Source organism: Arachis hypogaea, chromosome 2 (assembly GCF_003086295.3).
Source record: "Arachis hypogaea cultivar Tifrunner chromosome 2, arahy.Tifrunner.gnm2.J5K5, whole genome shotgun sequence".
NCBI classification, from domain to species: domain Eukaryota; kingdom Viridiplantae; phylum Streptophyta; class Magnoliopsida; order Fabales; family Fabaceae; genus Arachis; species Arachis hypogaea.
This window is the reverse complement of record NC_092037.1, coordinates 2,680,043-2,706,356: the sequence shown is the minus strand read 5'-3', so window position 1 is coordinate 2,706,356 and position 26,314 is coordinate 2,680,043. Positions and strand designations below refer to the sequence as shown.

General features: G+C 34.2%; 5 protein-coding genes across 7 annotated transcripts in view; 3 read left to right on the top strand and 2 right to left on the bottom strand.

Annotated features, from left to right (window-relative positions):
- Window positions 1-1,517: 1,517 nt before the first annotated feature.
- LOC112732791 (uncharacterized) lies at window positions 1,518-5,464 on the bottom strand. Its single transcript, XM_025781594.3, has 2 exons — window positions 4,999-5,464; window positions 1,518-3,516 (listed from the first exon to the last, which is right to left on the bottom strand). Exon 2 carries the CDS (start codon window positions 3,393-3,395, stop codon window positions 1,590-1,592), a length of 1,806 nt encoding a protein of 601 aa, XP_025637379.1. The 5' UTR covers window positions 3,396-3,516; window positions 4,999-5,464; the 3' UTR covers window positions 1,518-1,589.
- On the top strand, window positions 4,231-8,680 carry LOC140172980 (CAAX prenyl protease 1 homolog). Of its 2 annotated transcripts, XM_072213202.1 has the most exons (10): window positions 4,231-4,408; window positions 5,812-5,910; window positions 6,046-6,159; window positions 6,259-6,369; window positions 6,568-6,630; window positions 7,290-7,382; window positions 7,510-7,623; window positions 7,870-7,941; window positions 8,049-8,114; window positions 8,325-8,680. In XM_072213202.1, exons 1-10 carry the CDS (start codon window positions 4,340-4,342, stop codon window positions 8,439-8,441), a joined length of 918 nt encoding a protein of 305 aa, XP_072069303.1. In that variant the 5' UTR covers window positions 4,231-4,339; the 3' UTR covers window positions 8,442-8,680. The 2 variants fall into 2 exon arrangements, with proteins under 2 accessions (XP_072069303.1, XP_072069302.1); XM_072213201.1 differs by lacking the exon at window positions 4,231-4,408 and having other exon boundaries at window positions 5,511-5,910.
- Window positions 8,681-11,963: 3,283 nt separating this feature from the next.
- Window positions 11,964-15,191, top strand: LOC112732801 (probable serine/threonine-protein kinase At1g01540). Its single transcript, XM_025781603.2, has 7 exons — window positions 11,964-12,675; window positions 13,504-13,608; window positions 13,695-13,817; window positions 13,903-14,073; window positions 14,184-14,313; window positions 14,432-14,641; window positions 14,762-15,191. The coding sequence occupies exons 1-7, from the start codon at window positions 12,074-12,076 to the stop codon at window positions 14,921-14,923; spliced, it is 1,503 nt and encodes a 500-aa protein (XP_025637388.1). The 5' UTR covers window positions 11,964-12,073; the 3' UTR covers window positions 14,924-15,191.
- Window positions 15,192-15,387: 196 nt separating this feature from the next.
- LOC112717893 (putative disease resistance RPP13-like protein 1) overlaps window positions 15,388-26,314 on the bottom strand; it is a 33,834-nt gene continuing 22,907 nt past the window's right edge. The window contains exon 7 of the mRNA XM_072222530.1: window positions 15,388-15,592. The gene's annotated coding sequence lies outside the window, so the exon portion shown is untranslated. The remainder of the gene's footprint in view (window positions 15,593-26,314) is intronic.
- LOC112732778 (small ribosomal subunit protein uS2) lies at window positions 18,578-21,203 on the top strand. Of its 2 annotated transcripts, none has more exons than XM_025781579.2 (5): window positions 18,578-18,950; window positions 19,650-19,912; window positions 20,067-20,264; window positions 20,443-20,665; window positions 20,950-21,203. In XM_025781579.2, the coding sequence occupies exons 1-5, from the start codon at window positions 18,809-18,811 to the stop codon at window positions 21,036-21,038; spliced, it is 915 nt and encodes a 304-aa protein (XP_025637364.1). In that variant the 5' UTR covers window positions 18,578-18,808; the 3' UTR covers window positions 21,039-21,203. The 2 variants fall into 2 exon arrangements, with proteins under 2 accessions (XP_025637364.1, XP_025637371.1); XM_025781586.3 differs by having other exon boundaries at window positions 18,654-18,950; window positions 20,956-21,203.

Below are 26,314 nucleotides of genomic sequence, written 5' to 3'. Positions count from 1 at the left end.
GTCAAATTTTAGGGGCCATTTTGAGTATTAACTCCATTACTTTTGGTGTTATTTCTTGTGACCTACCCCACTTTGTTCCACACTCTTCAATATATTCAGTTATTTTATTTTAATTGTTTTTTACTTGTGTTTTTGATATTTTATATTCGTTGTGTGTTTATTATTTCACTATCTCATATTCTCATTACATATATTTTTGTACCCATGGTATACTAAATCCAATAATTCAATGAGAATTATATTTATTCTATAATAATAAAATACCAATAATACAATCCAACAACAAAATTTTATCCCACTAAATTTTATCCCACTAAGTGAAATCAGCTAAATAAAATACCAATTATACAATAAATATAAAAGAAATTTAGTCACCGAAACATTTCTATTGTTTCCCCTCCTATATAATGCATTCTTAAAAAAGCACTAGACTTTAGTGGCCTACATTATATGATATAATGCATGAGATTTTAACACTGAACCACTTGCACCTCAAAAATACCTTAATGACTGGTGAGCAACTTAATCAAATTACATGAATAAATTATATTAAAAAAATTTCATAGTTGATCAGCAGTAAAATTAGTGGCAACGAGCTCCAAATGGAGCTCACTTTGTCTAGTGATTTAAAGATAAGATAAACTGATAGTGATTAAAAAATAAAAAAAGTTAGACAAGAGTGTGTAAAACTAAGTAATCTTATTATTTAAGAAATAAAAAACAACCAACACAAGACAAATAATAATTTTGTGTAAGAAATGCCTTTTCGAACTTCCATGGTGCATTATGCTGTCTAAATCCATGGGGGCAACCCATTAATGGCGACTATTTTTAATTACATTTTGTAAATTTGTCATGAATCACTAGAATACTATATTCACTAGTTTATTAGAGTTAAATCTCATTTTTATTTTCTTAAATGTATACCTTCATGGAAACTTAGTAGTATAAGTAGAACAATAAAAAAAAAGAAATAATTGAATTAATTATTCATTCATAAATTGAACCTTGTTTCTAAATTACAACTACGTAATCAATCTTAACCTTCTTTGTACTAATTCTGAAACTTATTGCATATCCTGAGCCTAACCAGAAAAAAAAAAAATTTAATCGAAGTGTTACTACCAAAATCATAGTTTGTCTCACGTATTTAAACAAAAAATAAATTTTCAGAAAAAAAAAATGCTTAGGTCCCACGTAACATTATCCATTTCGGACATCATGCAATTTTTTTCCTAGAATAAATATGATGTATGCTTGCTATAATCACTAGCATTTTACCATTGAATGTTCACAGGAAGCTTAGAAGTTAGAAGTCTCACGACCATTTATGAAGTGATTCACAATCCTAATTGTGCAATATACGATTTCGTTTAATGATAATAACATGTAAGCTAACTCAACTCAAATCGATAGTAATAATTTTCGTTTGCTTCATTTAGAGGTATTTATTTCACTGGACAAGAAGAACACATTGAAACAATGGAAAGCGTCAACAGGATTATAGTCTCAAAAGCTTACAAGAGATACTCAATTTCTTCATTCTATTGGAAAAAGATGTTACAAAGTCAGATATACACAACATCAACTTATCTTTTATTTCCTAATATCTTCTCCAAACATAAACTAGTAAAGCAATCATTTTTCCAGTTAAATATCGTCACTAAAAAATGAATTGTGCTATGTTCAAGTGTATATCCCAATCTAAACATTGAATCTAAGACAATCAAAACATCATCTAACCTTTTCTCTTGTGATAGAGTGCAAATCAGGATCTCCAAAGTCTTCCGCACTGGTTTTAGCTCCCATCTCACCATTCTTCGCAGCCATTTCATTCCCTCTGCAGAATTGCCTTCTTTACATAACCCCTTAATAATATGGTCGTGTGTAATAGAGGGTGGTATTAAATGCCGATCGCGCATATCATTCCATAACCTGATTGCCTCCTGCGTTTCTCCAAATCTACAAAGTCCTTTTATAAGAGGAGTAAAAGTGAAAGCCGATGGCTGTAAACCCTGTGTCTGAAGTTCATTAAAAAGTTTTGTTGCCTTAACAAGATCCCCCTCATTGCAAAGTCCATTAATCAAAGAATTGTAAGTGATCAAATCACGAACCACACCCCTTTGAGGCATTTTTTGAAACAAGACCCATGCTTTATGTGCCTCACCATGTGAACACAAACCCGAAATCATTGTGGTGTAGTTGAATGTGTTTCCTACATAACCTCTAGAACGCATATCATTAAAGAGCTTCTTTGCCTCAACAAGTTCACCAGCCTTACAATACCCATGTAACATTACATTATAGGTATACTCATTAGGAAGTAACCCTTTTTGAATCATCTCAAACCACAACTTCCTTGCGACACCAAGCTGTCCCTTCTTGCAGAGGCCTTCGATCACTGTTGTGTACATGACTCTATCAGGGAAATACGCTCTATCCTTGATATCATTGAAAACCCGCAATCCCTCAGAATTGTTCTCTTTCAAGAGTCCATTGATGACTTCTTGGTAAGTAAAGATATCTGGATTACCCTTCTTGGCAATCATGATATGAAGGATCTCAGATACCCTATCATACTCTCCATTCTTACAGAACCCTCTAATAAGTGTGTTAAAAACAGTATTGTCAGGACTCAAGCCATTCCCTAGAACCTGCCTAAGAAGTTCATATCCCTTCGAAACCTTGCCTTCAACACATAGCGCCTTTACCAGATATCCAACAGTCTCAACATCAATGTTAGCTGCAACACCAGATTCCAACATACGCCCATACAATGTCCAAACCAGATCGGTCCTCCCAACCTTCAAACAACCCAATAGAGATTTCTTCCAAGTTTCCGCTGACGGACAAAATCCAACCTTCTGCAATTCATCAAACACATGGAGTGCATCTTCAACCATTCCACCACTGCTAAGGCTCCTTATGTAACCCTCCAATGAATGAGGCCCAGGGTTAAAATCGGGCCAATCAAGCAACGCCTTTGCAGCTTTAGATGCTCCAGCATTCACAAGTTCATCAAAGAGGGCGCTGCATGAAGATTGGTCCGGTGAAAAGCCACAACTAGAGCAAAGCCAGTAAAAGAATCGAAGGGAGAGGAACGCATTGTGCTGGTGGGTCAGGTAATGTAGGAAGAAAGAAGGGTCTTTGAAATTGAAAGATGGGTATTGGGAAAGAAGGGTAGTCTCCCAACGCGGTGTTGTCCGCGTGACTCTGCAAATTTCGATGACGAAATCAACAAAGTTACGATCTTTGGCATTTGAGTTGATGTTGCCAGCATGATCCCCATCTTTGGTCTCCAATGTGAGGCTTCGGAATTGAGTTTGACAGGTTTGGGGAGCGCTACGGCGGAGGGGTGTAATAAGAGAATGTGAACATGTTATTGCCCTGATCATTGTGATGGGTTTGTGTACATGGAAGAAGCTAAAACATCATCACCGAATAATGATCTTATATTTTCTCCACCTTCAGTGAAACAGAAGCATGGGAAGTGTGATAACATCAAGGCTCCTATCCCTGCAACAGCGGAATGATTTATACTGTCATACAAACTTTAGAAAGTTGTGATAATGGTTAAATATTTAATCATTTCCTATCTTAATTTTACAGGCAGGTTTCACCAACAATCTAAGTAACCACACAATACACAATTTGATCAAAAACATAGTTTTTGATTGCGGATTGCATATGTAATAAATTATAAAATCTAATCAATTTAAACAATTTTCTACTCATAAGTCATGCAACTAATTCAGCAAATTCAGTATCAAATTCACCAAATAAACATAACCAAGCATCAATAAAGCATCAAAACAGATCAAGTAGATCAATATCCAATAAAGCATCAATCACATATCTTTAGTCGCAACTCACAACGCCAGCATCAAAAGTCAAAACAGATCAATATACAATAACTAAAAAAAATCCAATTGACAGCAACTACTGCCAATTACAGATTAATATATAATAAAGCACAATCACATAACCTTAGTCACAACTCACAACACTAGCATCAAAACAGATCAATATATCAAGGTTGCAAAAACCGGACCGGTCAAATAACTAGTTCAATGGTTCAATGGTTCCACTGAGGTCGAACTGTGGTTAAACCGGTTTAATTAAATATAACATAAAATTATTAAAAATTCAAAGTGACATATATTGTGAGATAGGGTGCAGAACAATTAAAGCATTTTATGAATTAAACAATATCAGTTTCTCAATCTTCATGTATATATAACACATTACCAATAGGACTTCTAAGCCTGGTCAAACAATATCATTTCCAGATATAACAACAGAAGATAGGCAACCAAAATTTGAGGCCACAAATTTTAGTATGCTGCAAGGTGGAAAAGAAATCAGTATAATCTACAATTTGAGCTGGAAGAAGCAATTCCACAGCACAGTAAGAATCCCAAAACATAAAAAAACTGAACAATTAAATTAACTAAACAAAACAAAAACACAATAAAGAAGCATAAATATCCTTTATAAATTAGGTTTCCATTCCTGAGTTTTCCATTTTCATAAATTAGGTAATCTTTTTGTTTTTTGCTTCTTAATTTCATTCTCTTTTCCTATGAGTAAACCATCTCCTTGTCTGAACTTCACCCAACCCTTATTTTGAAGCCATATAGTAAATCCAATGCAGAATTGTAGCCATGTTTCTCTTTTGAATCAATGACAGTAAAATAACAAGTAAAACAGATTGGATTTATAACTCAATCTCAGCAGAATTAATTCATATCAATCTCAGCTAAAATCATTCTCAGCATAATTAATAAATTAAACTTAAAAAAAAATAATTTATAACTCCATCTCAGCAGAATTAATTCAACATCAACTGACTGAATTCAAATAAAATTTTAAAAAATTAATCTCTCAATCATCAATAATACATCATATGTATATTCAGAACAAAACGAAGAAGAAAACAATATAATACAATTACAACAAATTGAACATTATTGAAGAGGATAAAGGGGAGGTTTTTACGTTATCTGGATTGGCAGCAAAGGGGAGGAAATGATAGCATAAAGCCAGAGAGCAGAGAGACAGAGAAATTCAAATAGGGAACTTCAGTAACGTGAAACAGAGAAGCAACGACGGTGAGACACGGTGCGGAGAAGAGAAGCAGCGACGACAAGATTGGCGGGGAGCAGAGAAGGGGCCACAGCCAAAAACGGCGAGGATGGGAGAAGCAGAAACGACGCACGACAAGGAGGGGAGAAGCAGCGACGACTCACGGCGAGGAGCGGAGAAGCGGTGACGACCAACGGTGAAGGAGCAGAAAAGCCGTGACAGAGAGAGCTCGAACAGGGAAACGGCGACGCCAACAACAGCCCCGAACCGACCTTAGCTTCTGGCGACGCGAGGAGAAGAGCAGAATGAAAGAATGGGGAGATGGTGACGGTGGCTCTGATAGGGTTTAGGAGAATCTAGGGTTGGTGAGGCTGTGTTTGTGAGAGAGAAAGGGGAGGGGGTGTAATTCAGCACTGGACTTGTGTTTCTCTGGAATCAAAACGGCACTGTTTTGATTGTTGGATCAGCGAACCAAGACTTGAAAAAACCCGGCCGGTTCGTTCAATTTGTCGGTTAACCACTGACTCAGTCGATTTTTAAATCGGTCTTTTGTTAAATGGTTCTAAAAATCAACCGAACTGACTAAATGATCCTCTTGTATTCTTTATTTTTTTTTGAAAATTATTTCTGTTTAGTGTCTTATTTTGCTAAATGATAATATTGACTAGCTTCTATACATTTCATCTTCATAATGGTTCATGTTGTTACCTTTTTCATATATTACAGCAAACAATATGGTTGTTCTTTAGGGACATGATCAAAGGAATGTTGATAGCCATTGTAATTGGTCCACCTATTGTGGCTGCAGTTATTGTAATGATGCAGGTAAGATCCTGAGCGCTGTTGAAACAACCATCACATGTAAACTTTTCGTTGCAATATTTACTGTCACACTGTATATGTTATCACTGTTATTGTAATTTTAGAGTGCTTATATTCTATCTTCTATGATTTTTGCAGAAAGGAAGTCCTTACCTTGCTATCTATCTATGGGGATTCATTCTTGTTCTTTCTCTTGTGATGATGACAATTTATCCAGTCTTGATAGCTCCACTTTTCAACAAATTCACCCCAGTTAGTATTTCAAAATATTAAATAATCTTTTGAGAACAGTTTTTTAATGTGCAATATTTTTTTTAATCACCACCCTCTTCATGTTTTGCTGGGGACCAGCTTCCCGAAGGTACGCTCAGGGAGAAAATTGAGAAACTTGCTGCCTCCCTCAAGTTTCCATTAAAGAAGTTGTTTGTTGTTGATGGATCAACAAGGTCAACCCACAGCAATGTAAGGATTGCAGTCCTTGAAATCTACTACTCCATTTCCATTTCCTTTTCCTTTTTATTTATTTATTTATTTACATGAGGATGGAACCACCACAGCTCAGTAGTGGCATAGGCTACAGGATGTGTATTCTTTTTTTTCTCATTTTTGTTGGGATTCTATTATTAAATTTTCCTCAATATATGATTACAAATATTGCAGGCCTATATGTATGGATTCTTCAAGAACAAGCGGATTGTCTTATATGACACATTGATTCAGCAGGTTTGAGATTACTGTTTTAAAAATTATTTTCATGTTTGTGATTGTTACAGTTTCTTCTGTGTACCTGTGAGGCTTTATATAGTTATTTCTTTGAAAACCCTTCTTGCATTATTTCAAGCAGTGACTTATTTAATAAATCTAGAATCCTTCTATGCATACGGTTGTCTTCTACTTATTGACTTGGTTTGGGAAAGTTAGTCTAGTTTAAGCTTGCATATTGAAGATTATAGCACTAATTTTTATTGCTTGAGGACTACTATATTTAAAAACTGAAGAACCATATGATGTGACATTATCATTGGGGGACCAAAATGCAGATTTACTTATCATATGATATAGTAGGAAATTACGGTTCTTTTCCTTGTATTCGGCTACCATATTGAGGGCCTCTTATCCCTCATCCTCCCCTCCAAAAAAGAAATTCTTTCTATCCATCTTAATGAAACTCTTATTTTAAAAAAATAATGTGCTGTTTCCTTTTCTTGTCATGTTTGGGGGGCAAATGTGAAAGAATTGTGGAGGCCAACTCGTAGTGACAAAAGCCATATAAACTAACAAATGTTTGCAAACATTTGGGGAATATATTATTGATATCATATCCTTAGTTGTATGGTAGTTGGTCATGGTTGATGTTCACATTATCAAATGTTGTTTTACAGTACAAAAATGATGATGAAGTTGTAGCTGTTATTGCCCATGAACTGGGGCATTGGAAGCTTAACCACACTTTGTACGGGTTTGTTCTATTCCAGGTCTGTGTAGTAGCATTCTTTTTCTCATACAACATACTTTAGTCTTCTCCCATCTCATTGCTTTGAGCTATTCATCGTTGAGTTGGGTGACTATTTTGCCTGATATATACTCTTCTGATTGGTACAGGTTCTTACACTATTGCAATTTGGCGGATATACTCTTGTGAGGAACTCAAGCGACCTGTTTCGAAGTTTTGGATTTGATACACAGCCAGTCCTCATTGGACTAATCATATTTCAGGTATTTTTCAAAATCATGGTTGAGTTGAAAAGTAGTATAACTAGTTTCTGTCTGTCCATTAAAGCCGCAGAAAAGACGAAGCATGTTGTAAAGAAGCATTATAAAAGATGGTCACATTAGTACATTTTTTCCGGCTAGTTTACAAGAGCTCGTTCACTCGAACCTCCTTGTTGACATTTCTTTACTGTAATGTTTCAAATTTACTTAGAACGCCTTTGACATTTTTTTACCTGGCTTTATTGGCAGTATACTGTAATCCCCATCCAGCACCTTGTGAGCTTTGGTCTGAATCTCGTGAGCCGATCATTTGAATTCCAGGTTACTCCCTTTCCTCATTCAGCCATTTGTTACAGTGGTGATGTTCTTGTTTTCTGTTTTCCTGTTTAAATCTCTCTTCTACTTATGTGTATCATCATCCGATGCAGGCTGATGCTTTTGCCAAGAAGCTTGGATACGCAGCTGAACTACGGGCCGCCCTTGTGAAACTACAGGTAATTCTATATATTTGATGTTCTAGTTTCATATAATTGTATGTTTATGAATTTCCGCGATACATCTGATTCATGATATATCTAACATTTTATTCTTTGCTTGAAATTATGCAAAATTAATCAGTACATGGGTTTTGTTCCTACTAAAAGATGGAGTAATCTTGAATCTTTACTGCTGCATCTGATTGATTTTCTAATTGTGACTTTCAGGAGGAGAATCTATCAGCTATGAACACAGATCCATGGTACTCTGCATATCACTACTCTCATCCCCCTCTTGTTGAACGGTTGGCTGCGATCGACAAATCAGATAAGAAGGAAAAATAGGGAAAAACAAACTATAGGTGAAGAGATTCAAAGCTTCATTGTACTCTAACTTGCTATGAATGAGTGCTACAATTTGTTTGTTTAGTAGCAAGGCGTTGAATCAGATAAGTTTGTTTGTTTAATAACTAAAAAAGATTATTTGATATCCATCGTTCTGAATTTTGAGTAGTCTATAAGATTCTCTACTTTTGAGTTTCTGATGAAATTATTTAATGAAAGTAGATTACCTTTACATTTCATTTTTAAATCTCAATTGATATTTTTTTTTGGTCGTGAATTCAATTGATTTATTGAATATTCTAGCTCCTTTAAGTGCATGATAGTAAAGCATTGACAAAAAAGAAACCTTATCTTAAACCTCAAGTCTTCACTAGACAACATAGGAACTTCAAAAATATGCATTATTAGCTACTTTAATCTTTATGTTTGACATATAATGCTCAAACTAAAGCTTAATGTGTTATAAATAATTCATAAGAGAAATTTCAATGGCAAGCAAGGGATAAAGTGATGCTCCTTTCTCATTCAAAGCAATGGTTTGAACTTCACCTATATGATCCCTTATGTGTCCTTAATTGGCTTCCAACATCCTAAAGAAATTGATTGGATGGGATAACTAGAATCATAAAATGGGTCATATTTCTTCTTTTCTTTTTTTTTAATATATTTTTCACTTTTCAATTTTTGGAATTTGCTTTTAGAAAACACCAGACATCTGTTTCATGTCTTTTATGACCTGCCCTACTTAGATGCTATCTATATCTGCCTTTAATTGGTAGCATCCCATTACTTTTAGTGTTATTTCTTGTGACCTACCCCACTTTGTTCCACACTCTTAAATATTTTCAGTTGTTTTATTTTAATCGTTTTTTACTTGTTGCTTTTGATATTTTATATTCGTTATGTGTTTATTATTTCATTATCTCATATTCTCATTACATATATTTTTGTACCCATGGTGTACTAAATCCAATAATTACATGAGAATTATATTTTATTCTATAATAATAAAATACCAACAATATAATACAACAACAAAACTTTATTCTACTAGATGGAATAGGCTAAATAAAATACAAATTATACAATAAATATAAAAGAAATTTAGTCAACTAAACATTTCTATTTTTTTTCCCTCCTATATAATGCATTCTTGAAAAAGCACTAGACTTTAGTGGCCTACACTATTTGATATAATAATGCATGAGATTTTAGCACTGAACCACTTGCACCTTAAAAAAAATACCTTATTGACTAGTGAGCAACTTGATCAAATTACATGAATAAATTGTATTAAAAGAATTTCATAGTTGATCAGCAGTAATTAATGCCGTAGAGCTCCAAATGGAGCTCACTTTGTTTAGTGATTAAAAAATAAAAAAGTTAAACATGAGTGTAAGACTAAGTAATCCTATTCTTTAAGAAAATAAAAAACAACCACCACAAGACAAATAATATTTTTTTTTTAAGAAATGCCTTTTCGAACTTTCATGGTGCATTATGCTGTCTAAATCCATGGGGGCAACCCATTAATGGCGACTATTTTTAATTACATTTTGTAAATTTGTCATGATTCACTAGAATACTATATTCACTAGTTTATTAGAGATAACTCTCATTTATTTCTTAAATGTATACCTTCACGGAAACTTAGTAGTATAAGTAGAACAATAAAAAAATGAAATAATTGAATTAATTATTCATTTGTAAATTGAACCTTGTTTCTAAATTACAACTACGTAATCAATCTTAACTTTCTTTGTACTCAATTTGAAACTTATTGCATATCCTAAGCCTAACCAGAGAGAAAAAAAAATCGAAGTGTTACTACTTACTACCAAAATCATAGTTTATGTCTCACGTATTTAAACCAAAAAAATAAATTTTCAGAAAAAAAATGTTTAGGTCCCACGTAACATTATCCATTTCGTACATTATGCAATTTTTTCATGTCTGTTCACTTAATAGTGATGGAATAATGAAACGAGGATTTTAAAATCATTCATTAATCATTGCAACCTTGTACAGAAAACGAAACAAACAAATCAGTTAAGCTTAGAAAATTATTATTCTTGGTATAATCAAAATGAGTTGTGTGTATAGTAAGATATGAGTCCTTAATCTTAGGTATATTGCTCTCTATTATAAGGTTAAAACGTGAATATCTTTCGAGGATATTAAAAATAATAAAATTTAATTAAAAAGGTAGAATTATAAATTTTCTATTAAGTCACGTTGGACAATTATCATACAGCATTGAAGGATAGGAAAATGTTGTATATGTTAAAACTTTATCTAAAACAATTAATAAAAATAACGTTATCCATTCATTTACGTTTATCCTCAAGATATTTTTAATTTTTTTCGTTTATATACATACTAATAATATGAAAATTAATTAGAAATAATTTCTTCTATGATTATTTATGTTTTTTTTTTTTAATCTTAAGCAGCATGCATGACATTATATAAGGTCATTTTATAAAGAGAGTAGTTTAGATTTAAAGGTTGATATGGAGGATCGGAACTCGGAAGTGGCATGTGAATCTTGACTTTTGTTCATGTGATTATGGGAACAAAAATATCTTATCAGAAAGATAACCCAGTTTCAGTTTCGTTTGAAGAGCCTTCTCCAAATCTGAGTCCTTATTACTCCTTTGATTGTTGCGGATATTAAGGATGTACTATTGTCCTCTCACCTACAAAGTACGCAAATTATTTTGATATTGGGGGTGGAAATAAAGTTTCTTTAGAATTATGGATGATAAATGTGTTATTTTTAAATGTAAAATTTTTTTATTTAAAATGTAAAAATTAAATTTTCTGATTTTTTTGGGAATAAAAATTAAACCATCAGGTTTATTAAGAATAAAAATCAAACCTTCTGAGTTATGACTTTTTTTTAAAGTCACAACAAACAAACCAAACTCTTCGATTTAATATTAAAAAAATTTTAAAAACCAACTTACAAAATAATCACATACTGATTACTGATTCCTATATCAAAATAAAAACTAATGCACCACCAACAAAATTAAATTGCACACATTTATCTTTCATAATAAAAATTTTTAGCCTACAAAATACTTTCCTTACCTTTGTCAATTTTTAATTTTTCATTGTGCTATACAAAATAAGGAGAAAAAACTTAAAAAGATTAGGATTTAGTAAAATATTATAATTTTTAGTATATATAATATATTTTTTAAAATATACAAAAATAACGAACAATGATTAGAATTTTATAAAATATTTTATCAATTTTATTATATACACATCTTTTATAATAAATATTATTTTGACATTAGTATTTTTTAATAATTAAGTATATATTTTCTTTGTTTTACAATTAAAAAATAATTATAATCTCTCCGTATTTCTTAGAAGGGGCGAATTCGAGTCTCTCTTTAATAAAAAAATAAAAAATAAAAAAATTTCAAATTTACATTAGTTGATAATAATCGTATTTTTATATTTTTTTTATAATTTATTTGAAAGTTTTTCTTTTGAAATATTGCTATTGCACACTCTCTCCGTCTCTCTCACTTGAACTCACTCAGATTCTGATTCTCTCTCTCTCTCTCTCTCTCTCTCTCAGAGACACACACACTCATCACTTCTCACTTGTAACAATGTCAGTCTACGACGCAGCATTCGTAGAAACACAGCTCTCAAAGCGCACTTCCATCTTCGGCCTCCGTCTATGGGTCCTCATCGGAATCCTCGTCGGAGCTCTCATCGTCTTCTCCCTCTTCCTCCTTTCTCTCTGCTTCACCTCCCGCCGCAACCGCCGCCACCGCCGCAACCACAAGCCTCTCACTCCTCTCGTCTCCAAGGAAATCCAGGAAATCATTTCCACTCCTCCCAATCCTCAACCGCATGAACTCCACCTCGACATCAGAAAAGCTGCGGCGGCGGAGCAGCACCGCACGGTGGTGTCTGCTGTGGCGTTCTCAAGCGGAGAAAGCAAAGGCGGCGGCGGCGGCGGAGGAGGAGGAGGAGGAGGAGGAAGCGTGTGCGAAACGACGTCGTCGTTTGGGAGTGGAAGCGTATCGGCGGGACCAGAGGTTTCGCATCTTGGTTGGGGGAAGTGGTTTACGCTGAGGGAAATGGAGGATGCGACTGGAGGAATGTGTGAGGAGAATGTGATCGGTGAAGGTGGCTATGGAATCGTGTACCGTGGTGTTCTCTCTGATGGTACCAATGTTGCTGTTAAGAATCTCTTGAATAACAAGTACTCTCTCTCTCTCTCTGCTAATTTTTGCATTTGATCATCACAAATTCAATTCATATATGTTATTCATTAGTATCAGAATTTAATTATAATGTACTGAAAACAATAAAACTGTTTACACATTCGTCCAATTATGTTTGTAGTTATTTTTGATGACTTGATAATACATAATTAATTGGATGTAGACACAAAATTGTGAATCAAAATTGACTTCTTTATGTTATGTTGTGTTGTGTTGTGTTCTTGCTTACTTTAATTGATGGTGAAAGTTTGTGTTTTTTCAACTAATTTGGTTAGAGTCTAATAAAGATGTTGAAATTTGAATCAGTTAACCTGAGGATTGGTCAAATGATTCTAGTATAATTTATTCTGCAACAAATTTTGGCAGTTGCTCCATCCTGTTTCATTCACTTGGTTGGTTTATTCTCTTTCGTAATCATCAATACACTTGGTGTGTTTCATGGTTGGCCGTAGTAAATTTGTGTACTTAGCGTCTTTGGGTTTCTTCAATTTGGTTGCAGATGGTGAAGAAATTATAGGCCTTTGATATTTTGAATCAAGAGGAAGGGACATGAAATACAATGTTTCTCTTTCTTCTTTTGGACTTATTTTCTTAATAATTTGATTTCAAGGTAGCATGACTTACCACTGATGTGAAGAAAAGAATCACAACTATGTTTCTTTATTGTTGTTACTTGTCAAAAGTTTTGCAGTGTCATGTTTTGGATTTTTTTCCCCTTGATTGTTTACTCTTTTCAATATAATGAAGGTTCTCTGGTCTTACTCTTGTATATAAGTAAGCACTACCTGACGTTTGACTCATTTTAGGGGACAAGCTGAGAGAGAATTTAGGGTAGAGGTAGAAGCTATTGGTCGTGTGCGGCACAAGAATCTTGTTAGATTGCTTGGATACTGTGTTGAGGGCGCATACAGGTATTAACTCTTGACATTTCATTTGAAAAAAATTAAAGCTAAAAAGTTCAAGACTAGTAAGATTTGAAGTTTGATATGTTTCTCAGGATGCTTGTGTATGAATATGTTGACAACGGAAATCTGGACGAGTGGCTGCATGGGGATGTTGATTCTGTAAGCCCTCTGACTTGGGATATCCGGATGAACATCATCTTGGGAACGGCAAAAGGGTAGGGCTCATGATCTTAATCTACTTGAAGGGCTTTACATGTTGTTGCATGAAATGTTTTGTTGACAGTAATGTGTGTTTTTCAGATTGGCTTATCTTCATGAGGGGCTCGAACCAAAAGTTGTCCACCGAGACGTGAAATCAAGCAATATACTCCTTGATCGCCAATGGAACCCAAAGGTTTCTGACTTTGGGCTCGCTAAGCTTCTGTGTTCTGATCATAGCTATGTCACAACCCGAGTGATGGGGACATTTGGGTTAGTATGAGTTAACCAAACATTTTCCCTTTCTTATCAGTTAGTTTCACTTTCTATACTCAAATATTTTACGCTTCAAAGTTCATGTTCTCTCTTTTCTTGTTCTGTAGTTATGTTGCACCGGAGTATGCATGCACTGGAATGCTGACTGAGAAGAGTGATGTTTATAGCTTTGGGATACTTATTATGGAAATAATTACCGGAAGAAGTCCCGTTGATTATAGTAAACCCCAAGGAGAGGTTAGAGGCTATAACCAATAATAGTATACAGTTTTGGTTTTAATCTTCTTACACTGTTCTATGCTGATTATTTTCTCTCTTTTTCTGTTTTCCTAACTAGAATTTGGTATATTTGCAGGTTAATTTAATTGAGTGGTTGAAAACTATGGTTGGCAATAGAAAATCAGAGGAACTCATCGATCCGAACCTTCCTGAAAAGCCGTCTTCAAAGGCTCTTAAGCTTGCTCTATTGGTTGCTCTTAAATGTGTTGATCCTGATGCCACAAAGAGACCTAAAATCGGACACATAATCCACATGCTTGAGGCCGACGACATTCTATTCCGTGATGTATGTTCTTTCCCTTTCTTGAACTCTGCATTATACATAACTGGAGAGCAAAAACAAGATGATTCAGCATTGCTATAATCTGATTCTCATTTATCATTATTTTATGATTCTTTCTTGTAGGAACGGAGGACCGGAGGAGAATCGTCGCGATCCCATCGCAATTATCATCATCATCATGAGCAAAAGGACTCTAGCAGAGATAGAAAGCGAATAGGTGGAGAGATCACTGATCAAAGTGAAGATGATAGTAGTAGTAAAATCTTGCCCATCCCACTAGATTGAGATGATAGTTGTTAAATGGTAAATGTAGCTATGTATTTATTATTTTTGGTTTTAGTAGTTTGCCTATATTAATTTCTACCTCAATCTGGACAACATGCAATGAGTGTATTTTTTGCTGCATAATTTCCTCTCCCACCACAATTTAGGATTCATTGTATACTCATATTCGTTATTACTAAAAATCAAAATTTTGATGTCCTTCTGCTTTATAAGACAAAAGTAGCTCAAGTGTTGAATAAAAAGTATTAATATTTTCAAGTTGTTCAAACTGTAGTATCAAACTACCTTTGTCTCATTCTGGTCCATCATAACTTATGGCCCCATCATAAATTAAGTGCTTGTCATTTTGTGAGTGTAGTTGTTATGAGCATTAGACCCAGAGTAACGTTTGTATGATTTGTTTTTTTGTCTTTATAAATTCTTTATGTATTTATTATGTACTCATCATTCTATTGCTCTGTAACTTGGATCGAATATCGAATGTGAGTCATCTTATACAGAAAGAGTGGTAAATAAATACACATGAAGAACAAGAAAAATGAATATTATACACTATCATTAATGCTAGGCCTACCATCCAGCTATCTTGATAGAAGAAATATCATTGCATCATCATCATCATCATTGCCTAATTCATAGTTGGATGCTTGTGGGAATTGGTCTTGCTGGCTGCTGGCTAATCAAATATTAAATGTAGCTGTAACTTTTATGTCATTTTGGCTATGATTGCTCAAATGGTGGAACAAGCAATTTAAGTAAGAAAGTGGATCGTTATTTGATCATTTAGAGAATTAGGATCCACAATCAATGCAAAACTTGCCACTCCAGAATTTGCCAATTTGTCCTTATAAGCTAGACAATCGGCACTAATTGGTAGCTTGATCATGAATGTCTTTTTGGGACATCCTTTTTCTTTGTCTCTTGCTGCCTTTTTCAACTTTTAGTTAGTTAGTTATGATTTAATGTCTAAACCACTCTCTTTAGTCTTATACAGCTTTTCACTTGATCATGAATGTCTTTTTGGGACATCCTTTTTCTTTGACTCTTGCTGCCTTTTTCAACTTTGAGTTAGTTAGTTATGATTTAATGTCTAAACCACTCTCTTTAGTCTTATACAGCTTTTCACTCCGGTGATTGACATTAATTGCCTTGCATCTGTAAAATAAGGTTGTTCCTGCATCCAAGAATAAATATTTTTCTCATTATTGTCACTCTTGGATCTTGATCAGCCAATTAAATTCTTGTTTAAAGAATTTTAAATAGTTTTTTCTAATGAACTGAATTTTGTTTTGGAAGAGGATGATTCTTCTCTTTCATTTATTCAAGGCAACTTGTGTAAATGCCAAGAGAATAGTTCCTGTGTACACCTATGAAAACCTTTTAAGATAATTAATAGTGGGTGCATTATTTTCAATATTCCTGAGTTTAGTACAGTCAAATTGAATTGCTTTTAGTTTTCTTTAATTCTTTTCTTTCTCTTATAAGAAAAAGGAGAGAGAGAAACATTAAGGTACTAGTTATATAGAATGCACCTCAATATAATTTTCATAGGCAAGATATTTAACGTTGTAAAATGATCATTCATGGTGGGAATAAACTAAACCTGTCAAAGGCATAATATGGAAGCATCAATACCAGCAAATAATTGAAGAGAAGACAGAACACCAAATTTTAACGTGGGAAAAAACCTCTCAATGTGAGAGGGAAAAAAACCCACGGGAAGGTAAAAATATTCACTATTTTCCAAATAAAGCTACAAGCAAGTCTCAAAACTTACAAGCACTACTAATTATAAGTGCAGAACTCTTGTCCAAGAACATAACAACATAAACTAAATGGTGAAATCAATGATACAATAGATGGAGTTGTTTACGAACTTTTGGGCTAGAGAGCACGGATAGCGATCACACCTCAAAGTTGAAGGACTATGATAAGAACCTGCTTGAAAAATACACAATGATGTGTTCAACATTGTTGCATTCCTTTTTAGCTTCAGAAACAGAACCGAAAGGGACAAATTCAGCTTGAGAAAAGATTGACATCAAAATAATAAACCGCAATGCAAAATTTTGACAAATGTACTTACATGCTCACCAAGTTGCAATTGCCACAGAAGCTGCCTAGTGCGCATTTTAATGGTTGAAACCAGAAAGAAAGCAAATCCTCCAGCATAGCAGATATCTATCCCTTGATGCCCCTGGAAAATCTATTTGAGTTGGCATCCATAAGAAATGATAGGGATAGAAATCTATTTGGTGAAAAAAGTATATTCATGACCTCCAAATTCTAGGTATAGATTAAAATTATAAAAAATTATAGGGATAAATTTATAATGTTAATTTAATTAATTCAAAGAACTGAAGATGACAGGTGCTCGAATATAATGCATATCGACGCCGGTCGCATGGCCGTCATCCTCTAGCACATGACTTGAGAACATCTTTTTCCACTTCATCACTGTCGGCTCCTTCTTCATCTCATTTTTCAACACCATCCACTTCTCCTCTTTCTCCTACCTCAAGTGAAGAGGAAGCAAATTGCATTAATTTTGAGTTGAATGGAAATTAAATTAATGGATCTCTATCTATCAATTTTAAATTTGAAATTTTTTGGATTATTTTTGAAACTCTTCAATAACAATAATAATAATTCAATTACATTGAGCAATTTTTGAAAATTATAAATAAAAAAAGAGAGTTAGTGGAGATCGATTCTGCCATCGTCCTTTATCAATGGCACAAAATATGCCAACGAAGTTGGCGCTTCTTCTCTGCCGCCAAGAAAGACATCTGAAAAATAATGTTTCATGAACTTTATTTAAATGAATTAGGACTCGAACTTTGAAACGACAATAAGAAGCAACTGTGGAGCGACGACGAAGCAGATTTTTCATTTAAGATGAAAAGATTGTTGATGCTTCAGGGAGCGGACTCAGCAGCATGACCCGCGGCGACCGGTGGAATTGCGGCTCTGGTGGCATCCATTGTTGCATTTTCATGGAAGCTGAGAAGAAAACCAAGTGACTTGACATAAGACCAAGTGACTTGACTCATGAGACTGCATCTCTCTTTTTGGGTTTGGGCTAATTTTTTTTTGTTATGGAAGTAGGAGTAATGATATACTTTAACATTGTAATTTTTGGTGTAAGTACACAAATTAGAGGGTCCGATTTCATTGCAGAGAGAGAGGTGGGCACAAATCGGACCCATGATTTTCTAAAATCGGACCCAGGATTTTCTGTCAGTACACAAATCGACAGAGTTTTATGAAATCGGATCTAGGATTTTCTGACAGTACACAAATCGAACCCAGAATTTTCAGTACCTCCAATCAGATGGTCCGATTTCTCTTGGACAACCATCATACACCAGCGAATCATCATACACCCTCATAACTCAAATATACAGTCTTCCTTTCATCATATTAAAAATAAAAAATTCTCTGTTTATGTTCTGCTTCAGTTCAAAAAGACCAAAAAAAATTTTGGAACATAATTTTAATTTAACTTTTTTATGATCATTAAAACAAACAATAAAAATTAAATCAAGAATGAATTATAGCTGCAAAAATAAAATATTTTAAATTGGTTTTTTAAGCTCTTCAATAATATACTTTTTCCACCAAATATATGTCCCTTAATTGAATAATTCACAAGAGTTTAGTTTGTAAAATTTAGTAAAGGTTTTTTTTTGACTAAATTTAGTAAGGGTTTAAATAGTTATATATATAAATTATTGTCGACTGATTGGTGTGAGAGAAACAGAAGAAGTGCCTCCTCAAAACCCTAACTCGTCAAACCTTCTTCCTCTCGCCGCTGCCACTACTACTACTTGGACCTTCAAGCGTTTCCAAATCTTCTCGAGAGACCAAATCTCCACCGCAACTATGGCCACTTCCGCCGCTGCGCCGCGCCAGCTCTCTCAGAAGGAGCAAGACATCCAGATGATGCTTGCGGCTGAGGTGCATTTGGGAACCAAAAACTGCGACTTCCAGATGGAACGCTATGTCTTCAAACGCCGCAATGATGGTAAAACACTCTTCTTTTGATAATTTTTTCTTATTTTCTCGGTTACATTTTGGTTGTGAATATGAATATGATTGAAGCGTGTGTCGATTGTGGTGAATTTGAAGGGCATTTTGATTTTGTAACGTTATATCTTGGGTTTATTCTGATATTCGTTTGCTCATATTAAATACACAGAGATCTGTGTAGAAATTTATTTATTTATTGTGTCTATATATTCCTTGCTCATTTGTGAATTTTCTTTTCGGTTTATTTATTTATCTTTTTGTGTCTATAGGGTTCTGTTTTTTGTTATGTGCTTTTGTAACTTCTGTTCCAAAATTGATCAAACCTTAAGATGCCTATAATCATTCTAATTCAGTAATATATATACAAAAGTACACATGAAAGAGTTTGGGGTGGATAAAAATACAGGCTATGATTTATAAATATAAAAGTACACCAAAGATTGTTTTCCATGGACAAAAGTACACATTAAAGATTTGTAAATATCAAACCTTACCAACAGTATGACACTTTTGTCTATCGAAAACAATATCTGAAGAATACTTTTGTTTTCACGAATCTTTAGTAGGTATTTTTGTCCATCCCAAACTCTTTTATGTGTACTTTTGTCAATTTACTCATCTTTCGTTTGTACATTGTACTGAACAAAGAACGCATTTTATCTTTTTGTTGATTTTTAGTATTTCCTGTTACCAGGTATTTACATAATTAACCTTGGCAAGACATGGGAGAAGCTCCAACTTGCTGCTAGGATTATTGTCGCCATCGAGAATCCACAGGACATCATTGTTCAGTCTGCTAGGCCATATGGTCAAAGGGCAGTCTTGAAATTTGCCCAATACACCGGTGCAAATGCAATTGCTGGAAGGCACACTCCTGGAACATTCACTAATCAGATGCAGACATCCTATAACGAGCCTCGCCTTCTTATTCTGACTGATCCAAGGACTGATCATCAGGTACCGCATTAGATGTTCAAAGAGTTTTTTGGTTGTGTTGAGGATGTAATGTTGTATATGTAATATGTTTTCACTTTTAACAACCAATGTTTTCATGGGGCTTTGAAATTCTGCTATCAGTTGATCTCATTTTTGTTTTTCCATTTTTGTGCAGCCCATTAAGGAAGGTGCTCTTGGAAATATTCCAACAATTGCCTTTTGCGATACTGATTCTCCAATGCGGTATGTTGATGTTGGCATTCCTGCCAATAATAAGGGGAAGCACAGTATTGGTTGTCTTTTTTGGCTATTAGCAAGGATGGTTTTGCAGATGAGGGGTATTATTCGTCCAGGGCTTAAATGGGATGTGATGGTAAAAACTTATTTCTGCTCTTATGAATGTAACTATTGTTACTTTGCACTTGATTCAGAACAAGTTTTCTTTCAGTACGTGCAAGCGTCTAGAAATTCATATTTTCTTGTAAGATAGTAATATTATTCTTTGGTATCCTTCCAATATTAGATAATTTATGTCAACTTTTCATGTGTAGGTGGATCTATTCTTCTATAGAGAACCTGAAGAGGCCAAGCAACAAGAGGAGGAGGAAGCACCAGCTGCCCCAGAATATGCCATTCAAGACTTTGGTGCTGCTGGCATTGCCGGTTTCCCCACAGCTGATGGTGAATGGGCGGCTGTCACAGAACAACCCTGGCCCGAGGCAGTTCCACAACAACCTATTGCAGCTGCGCCTGCTGATTGGGCCCCAGATACTTGTAAGAATAATTTATTCAACTTTGGATCTGTGGTTATATGCTAGTCATTTGTGTGATTTAATTTCAGTTTGATTTGTTGTATTGTCATTCTCTTTACGCCCGTATTTGTTCTCCCTCCTTTTTCCTAATAAATTGGATGCGCAATAGTTGCTGCATCAAGCTTTTAATGTGTTCTTGTGTTTCAAAGGTTCTCCCTCGAAATGGTAGAAACTCTTGCAGCTTTAACATAGTCTTGTTAAAAAAATATAAGATCACAATTTGTTTGACCTAAGTTCTTTTTATAGCTGCAGCTGCAGGTGATTGGGAACCGGTTCCAGCTCCTCAGCCTTCTGTTCCGGCACCCGGAGCTGTTGCTCCCACTGGTTGGGAATAGGATGAGTATGGGATTTTCTTTTGTTTAGGATAGATGCATCATTACCTGTAGGTTTGATATTTGAAGTTGTAAAATTTTGATTTAGCATACTGATACTTGGTTTGTTTCAACAATTTAATTGTTCCGTTGCGACCGCTAATGGTACTGAAGTTTGCTGAGACAAAAGAATATGTCGGGATAACCTTACAAGATCACATTTTGCATATTGACCTATCTCAATTTTTCGGATGCCCCATCTTTAATTGAAATTCAAACTTACTATGTAAGAATAAAATTTAAAACTGTTCGTACTATGGACAATAATCCATCATTTAATCACTGTAAGAAAATGTCGCATATCTAATCAATTTACAACGACATGCAATGGAAAAAGTACAATATATAAAGCATGTTCGTGATTATATTAATATTCCCTTTCATCCATTAAGGTAAGATTTCTTGTTTACTTGCATCAGATCCAAATGTTACGTTGAATAGTGTATCTTTCTAGGGTTTTAAGGGTTTGTATAAAAATGATCTATATAAGAAATATAGAAAATTTTTAACATTTTGTGACTAAATTTTTATATAGTTAATATTAATAATTTTTTTTATATAAAATAATTTATTTAACTTTTTTTTGTCAAAGGTAAAGTCATTTTATTTCACTATAAATAAATTTAAGGTCCATATTTGGACAACAAATGAAGGATAGTATTGAAAATGTTCTACAAAAAACCAAATCAGTTTGGTATAGGGAGCTTCTTTGTGCCAGAGACCCACCAAGAGTCACATTCATCCACCATACAAACAACTATCACTTGATGACAACAAAACTGTCTCCTTCAAACCCTCCCAAGCTTCCTTCTTCTTTGGCCCCCAAGAGATTGATGAAATACCAAAGTCTCAAGTGAGGGAAACGGTGCAATATGCGATCCAAACCTCCAATGCAACAGGGACTTAAGAGATGGCAGCTGTCCAAGTGAAGGCAGCATGCAGCAATTCTTGCAAGACAGCAGAGATACATCAGTCATGTTGTTGTAGGAACAGCGCCCCAACCAATCTGGAAATATTGTACCCTTGTGATATGATGAAGAGCTGCTCCTTCCAATAATTCAGGTTGAGGCTAGAGGACATTGACTTCAAGTCGTCCCAGCTGGTTCACACTAACTTTAGTCCTTGATTCTACTTTATTTCATGCAGGCAACATAAATGCATCTTGGGGTAACTTTCAATTTTCAACTGACGTGTTATGTTATGGGACCGAGTTCAATTGTACTACCATACTAATCTCTCTCAAATACATCAAATCGAAGTAGTTATGCTAATATTGGTTACTAGTCACCATCAGTACTGTATTAAGAGTTATGTATTTCTTATACAAAGATGAAAGAAACATAACAAACTAAAGAAGTGTAAAATAATTATTTCTTATACAAGCTAATAATGCATGCAATGAAATGAATTTGTAGTGAACAGCAAGGTAGTTGAGATTGAAATTGAAGAATAAATTAAACATGTAAAATGAAAAACCGTAGATTTAAATCAAAAAATCGTTTGACCTCATAAAAAATTTTAAAATTTATTGGCTTATCCAAAATTGTAATATTAGAAGGTTTTAAGAATCTATTTTTAATATATAAAAGTAGGTACATAGGATTACTCACATTACTTATAAGTTATTTCTCTTTTTCTACTTACGCCATGTCAGCACTATCGTTTATTTGACAAAATTTTAGAATCCACCACTCAAATCTTGCCAAGTCAAATTTTATTTTCAAATAAAAAAAAACACAAAAAACAAAACCAACAACTTAACTTTTTCTAAAAAGCACTAAAAACCAAAGAGCTTATTATATTTCTCATACTTCTCCAAACCCTCTTCCTCTTGGCACCTCTTCCTTACCAAGATCCTATTTCCTCCATCCACTTCCGGTCCCATGAGCCATTGTTTTTTCCTCAAAATAAATTGTCCATCGCAATGTCCATTCCTGACGGAGCCCGCATTGCATAAATTGCAGAAACCCGGGCAAACTCCATTTCTCCTGTTGCGGTTTCCTGCTGGAGTTCGATTCTGGGTCTTAGACCAACGTCACCATTTGGCGCCGCCAACGTAGGAAATTCGTCCCAGGTATTTTCCTAAAGATTTTCAATTTTGCCGTTTACTCTTCTCATTTCTGATGTTTAATATCATTTTCAATAGTCCTATTTATTTGTTATAAATAATATGCAAGTAGCACAGGTTTATGTATTCCTCTTTTTTAAACGGTTCTGTCTAACAGTCACAACCAAAATTAATGTGCTTCCACAATTTACATTTATATGTTCCTCTTTTTTTTTTATCATTCTTTGACCATGTCTTATTCTCTTTGTTGTAGAAGGATTTGCAGGGGTAATGACAGACGGAAAGAGTTAATACCCAAAATTGCTAGATTAAAGAGGCGGAGAGCAATTATTTCAAAGAAAGGAAGATAAGAAGATATGTGCCTCCTACATATGATTATGCAGCTTGGTTTGTTTAACATAATTTTTATTGCACCTTTCTTATTTTATTGTAAATTAATTCATAAGGTGATTTTGATGCCTATTTTGAAAATGTAGAAACATAATTATTTGAAACACTTAGATCTATCCAATTTAAACAAGTAAGGATGAGGAGAAAGCAATATCTTTGATCAAAGAAGAGTGCCAATTTAGCTTCCACTTCAGGTTAGTACAAAAAGAGTCTTATAACATATTTTGTTCTGTTGAGCAATCCTGTCAAAAAAAAAGAAGACAAGACGATATGTGCCTCCAGCATATGATTATGCAGCTTTGTTTGTTTAACATAATTTTTATTGCACTTTTCTTATTTTATTGTAAATTGATTCATAAGGTGATTTTGATGCCTATTTTAAAAATGTAGAAACATAATTATTTGAAACACTTAAGATCTATCTAATTTAGACAAAGTGCCAATTTACCTTCCACCTCAAGTTAGTACAAAAGATGAAAATCAACTAATCACTATTTAGTAAAATGTTTTAAAAAAATTAAAATAAAAAAATCTTATTTATTATTATTCAATTGAAACATCAAGTACTAATTAAATGCAACAAACATACATTAAAAGTGTCATAATAATAATTATAAAAAATTTCAGTTACAAATATTCAAATTCTACAACTTATACATATTAAGATTCTTACTACTCTTCATTTCTTAATCTCTCATACTAATTGTCAAAAATTTCTTAAATTTAATGTAACATTTTTATATATTTTTCATTCTCATTCATTTATTCTTTTAATTATTTACAAACAAAAAAATCACAGAAAAGACAAAGAGTAGCCATTGATGCAAATTGAAAAATGAAAAAAAATATAGTTTTGTATAACTCTAATATAAATCTATTTATAATATGTTCTCTAAAATATTTTTAATATAACATTTATTAAAATATACTATATAGTATAAATAATTTAGTTCTCCGCGCATTACGCGGGTCTCACTTAAATTTTGTAATAATGGCTCGTACTTGTGTTTTTAATTCATGAAAGACTCAAGGAAATTGCAAGTTGAGGAAGGTTTCAACTTTGCACGAACAAGGCAATAGTACGGTTTTCTACAACTTTTATCACTGATTGAGAGTTTGAGACACTCCTGATTATTTCTTTTTTACTTCTTATTTCTTTCTACACAAAAAAAGGGGATCTCTTTGAGAGATAAACTGCACTTTAAATTGTTAAATAAGAGTGTTGGAAGCTATATAGTCCTCCATAATGTAAAATTTTGAAGAGAATATATCATGACCTATTCTCTGTTTTCTGAGGTACTGTTTTAATAGGTTTGAGCTATTCCCTTACAGTTATTACTGGTTCAATTCAGAAATTAAAAGAAAAAGAAGACCTACAGCTATAGAATTGCAAGTTGAGGAAGCTTTTAACTATTGCACGAACAAAATTTCGACATTTGCATGTTGTAAAGAACTATAGATAATTACAGCATTAGGCGCTCATGATGATTCTTTTATTGGAATATTTAGAAATACATTATCATGAAATTCTATGGAGTTTAAAACCAAGAGTATATTCCAACGAAATTTGATGGTTTCAGTGGCTAAGAGAAGGAGGGGTTGAATCTTAGCCCTCTTTTTCGATGCTAACACTTGCTGAACTTCAGAGAAGACTTTTCTGTTTTTGCTCGTCACTTAACACGAGCAACTTTGTTTTGTCTCGTCCCTTAACACGAGCAACTTTGTTTTGTCTCGTCACTTGGCACGAGATAATTCTGGCTTTTGCTCCTGTGTAGTAGAAAACAGAAATGGAGTAGAAAGAGAAGAAGATTGCACCTAGATATATCCTGGTTCGGCTGCTAAGTGCAGTGCAGCCTACATCCAGTCTCCATCACAAACATGATGGAATTTCACTATAATCAATCTGATTACAACTTGTAAAGTGCTAACCCAACTTACAAGGGGATTCCCACAGAATCATGATACACAACATAGATGAACAAAGGAACTCTAAGACATCTATGGCTTTTTCTTTTAATTTTGCACTCTCTGTCTTTTTCCGCTCTATGGCTTTTTCATACAAACCTCACTTGTTTGCCTTTTTTCCATGAGACTCAAGACATGACAAAATTAAACAGAAAAATACAAAACAGAATACATTGAAGGAGAAGAGAAAACTGTTAGCTCAGGTAGCTCTGAGAACTCTGTGCCTTGCACTCTCAAATTTTCTCCTTGCTTCAAACAGTGGTTGTTCCCCCTTTTTAAAGAAGAGGAAAGCCTCCACACTTGAAGCCAAAACCGAACCAACTTCTTCCTCCTTCAACGAACACAGAACCGGTTCGGCCACTCAGAGAGAGAAGAGATAACCATGCATTAACCAACATGCAATTACCTCTAGTCTTTTCTTGATCATCACCCTTCATCAATCCGGGCTCTCCATCCCTGGCTTCCTCTCCAAGATGGATTTCTGGCCCTTGATGCTTCATGATGATGATGACTTCATCTGCTTTAATCTCTGCCTTCAACCATCACTTCGCCACTCTAGCTACTCCCTGTGGTGGTTGAGCAGAATCAAAGACAAGCCATGCTTCAAGAATCTCCTCTAGCTGACCGAATCTTCTTCTTCCATTTTTGAGCATAATAGGCTCAAGATAATCTCACCAAATCTATCCACATTTGGTGAATATCTTAGCCACAGCTCACTTTTATTTTGGTATGTTTTCTTGTCATCATTTTGATGGTCTTTAGGCTTGCTTTCTCTCCTTTTGGTAGCTCTTTTTTTGCTTCCATGGCTGCCAATATT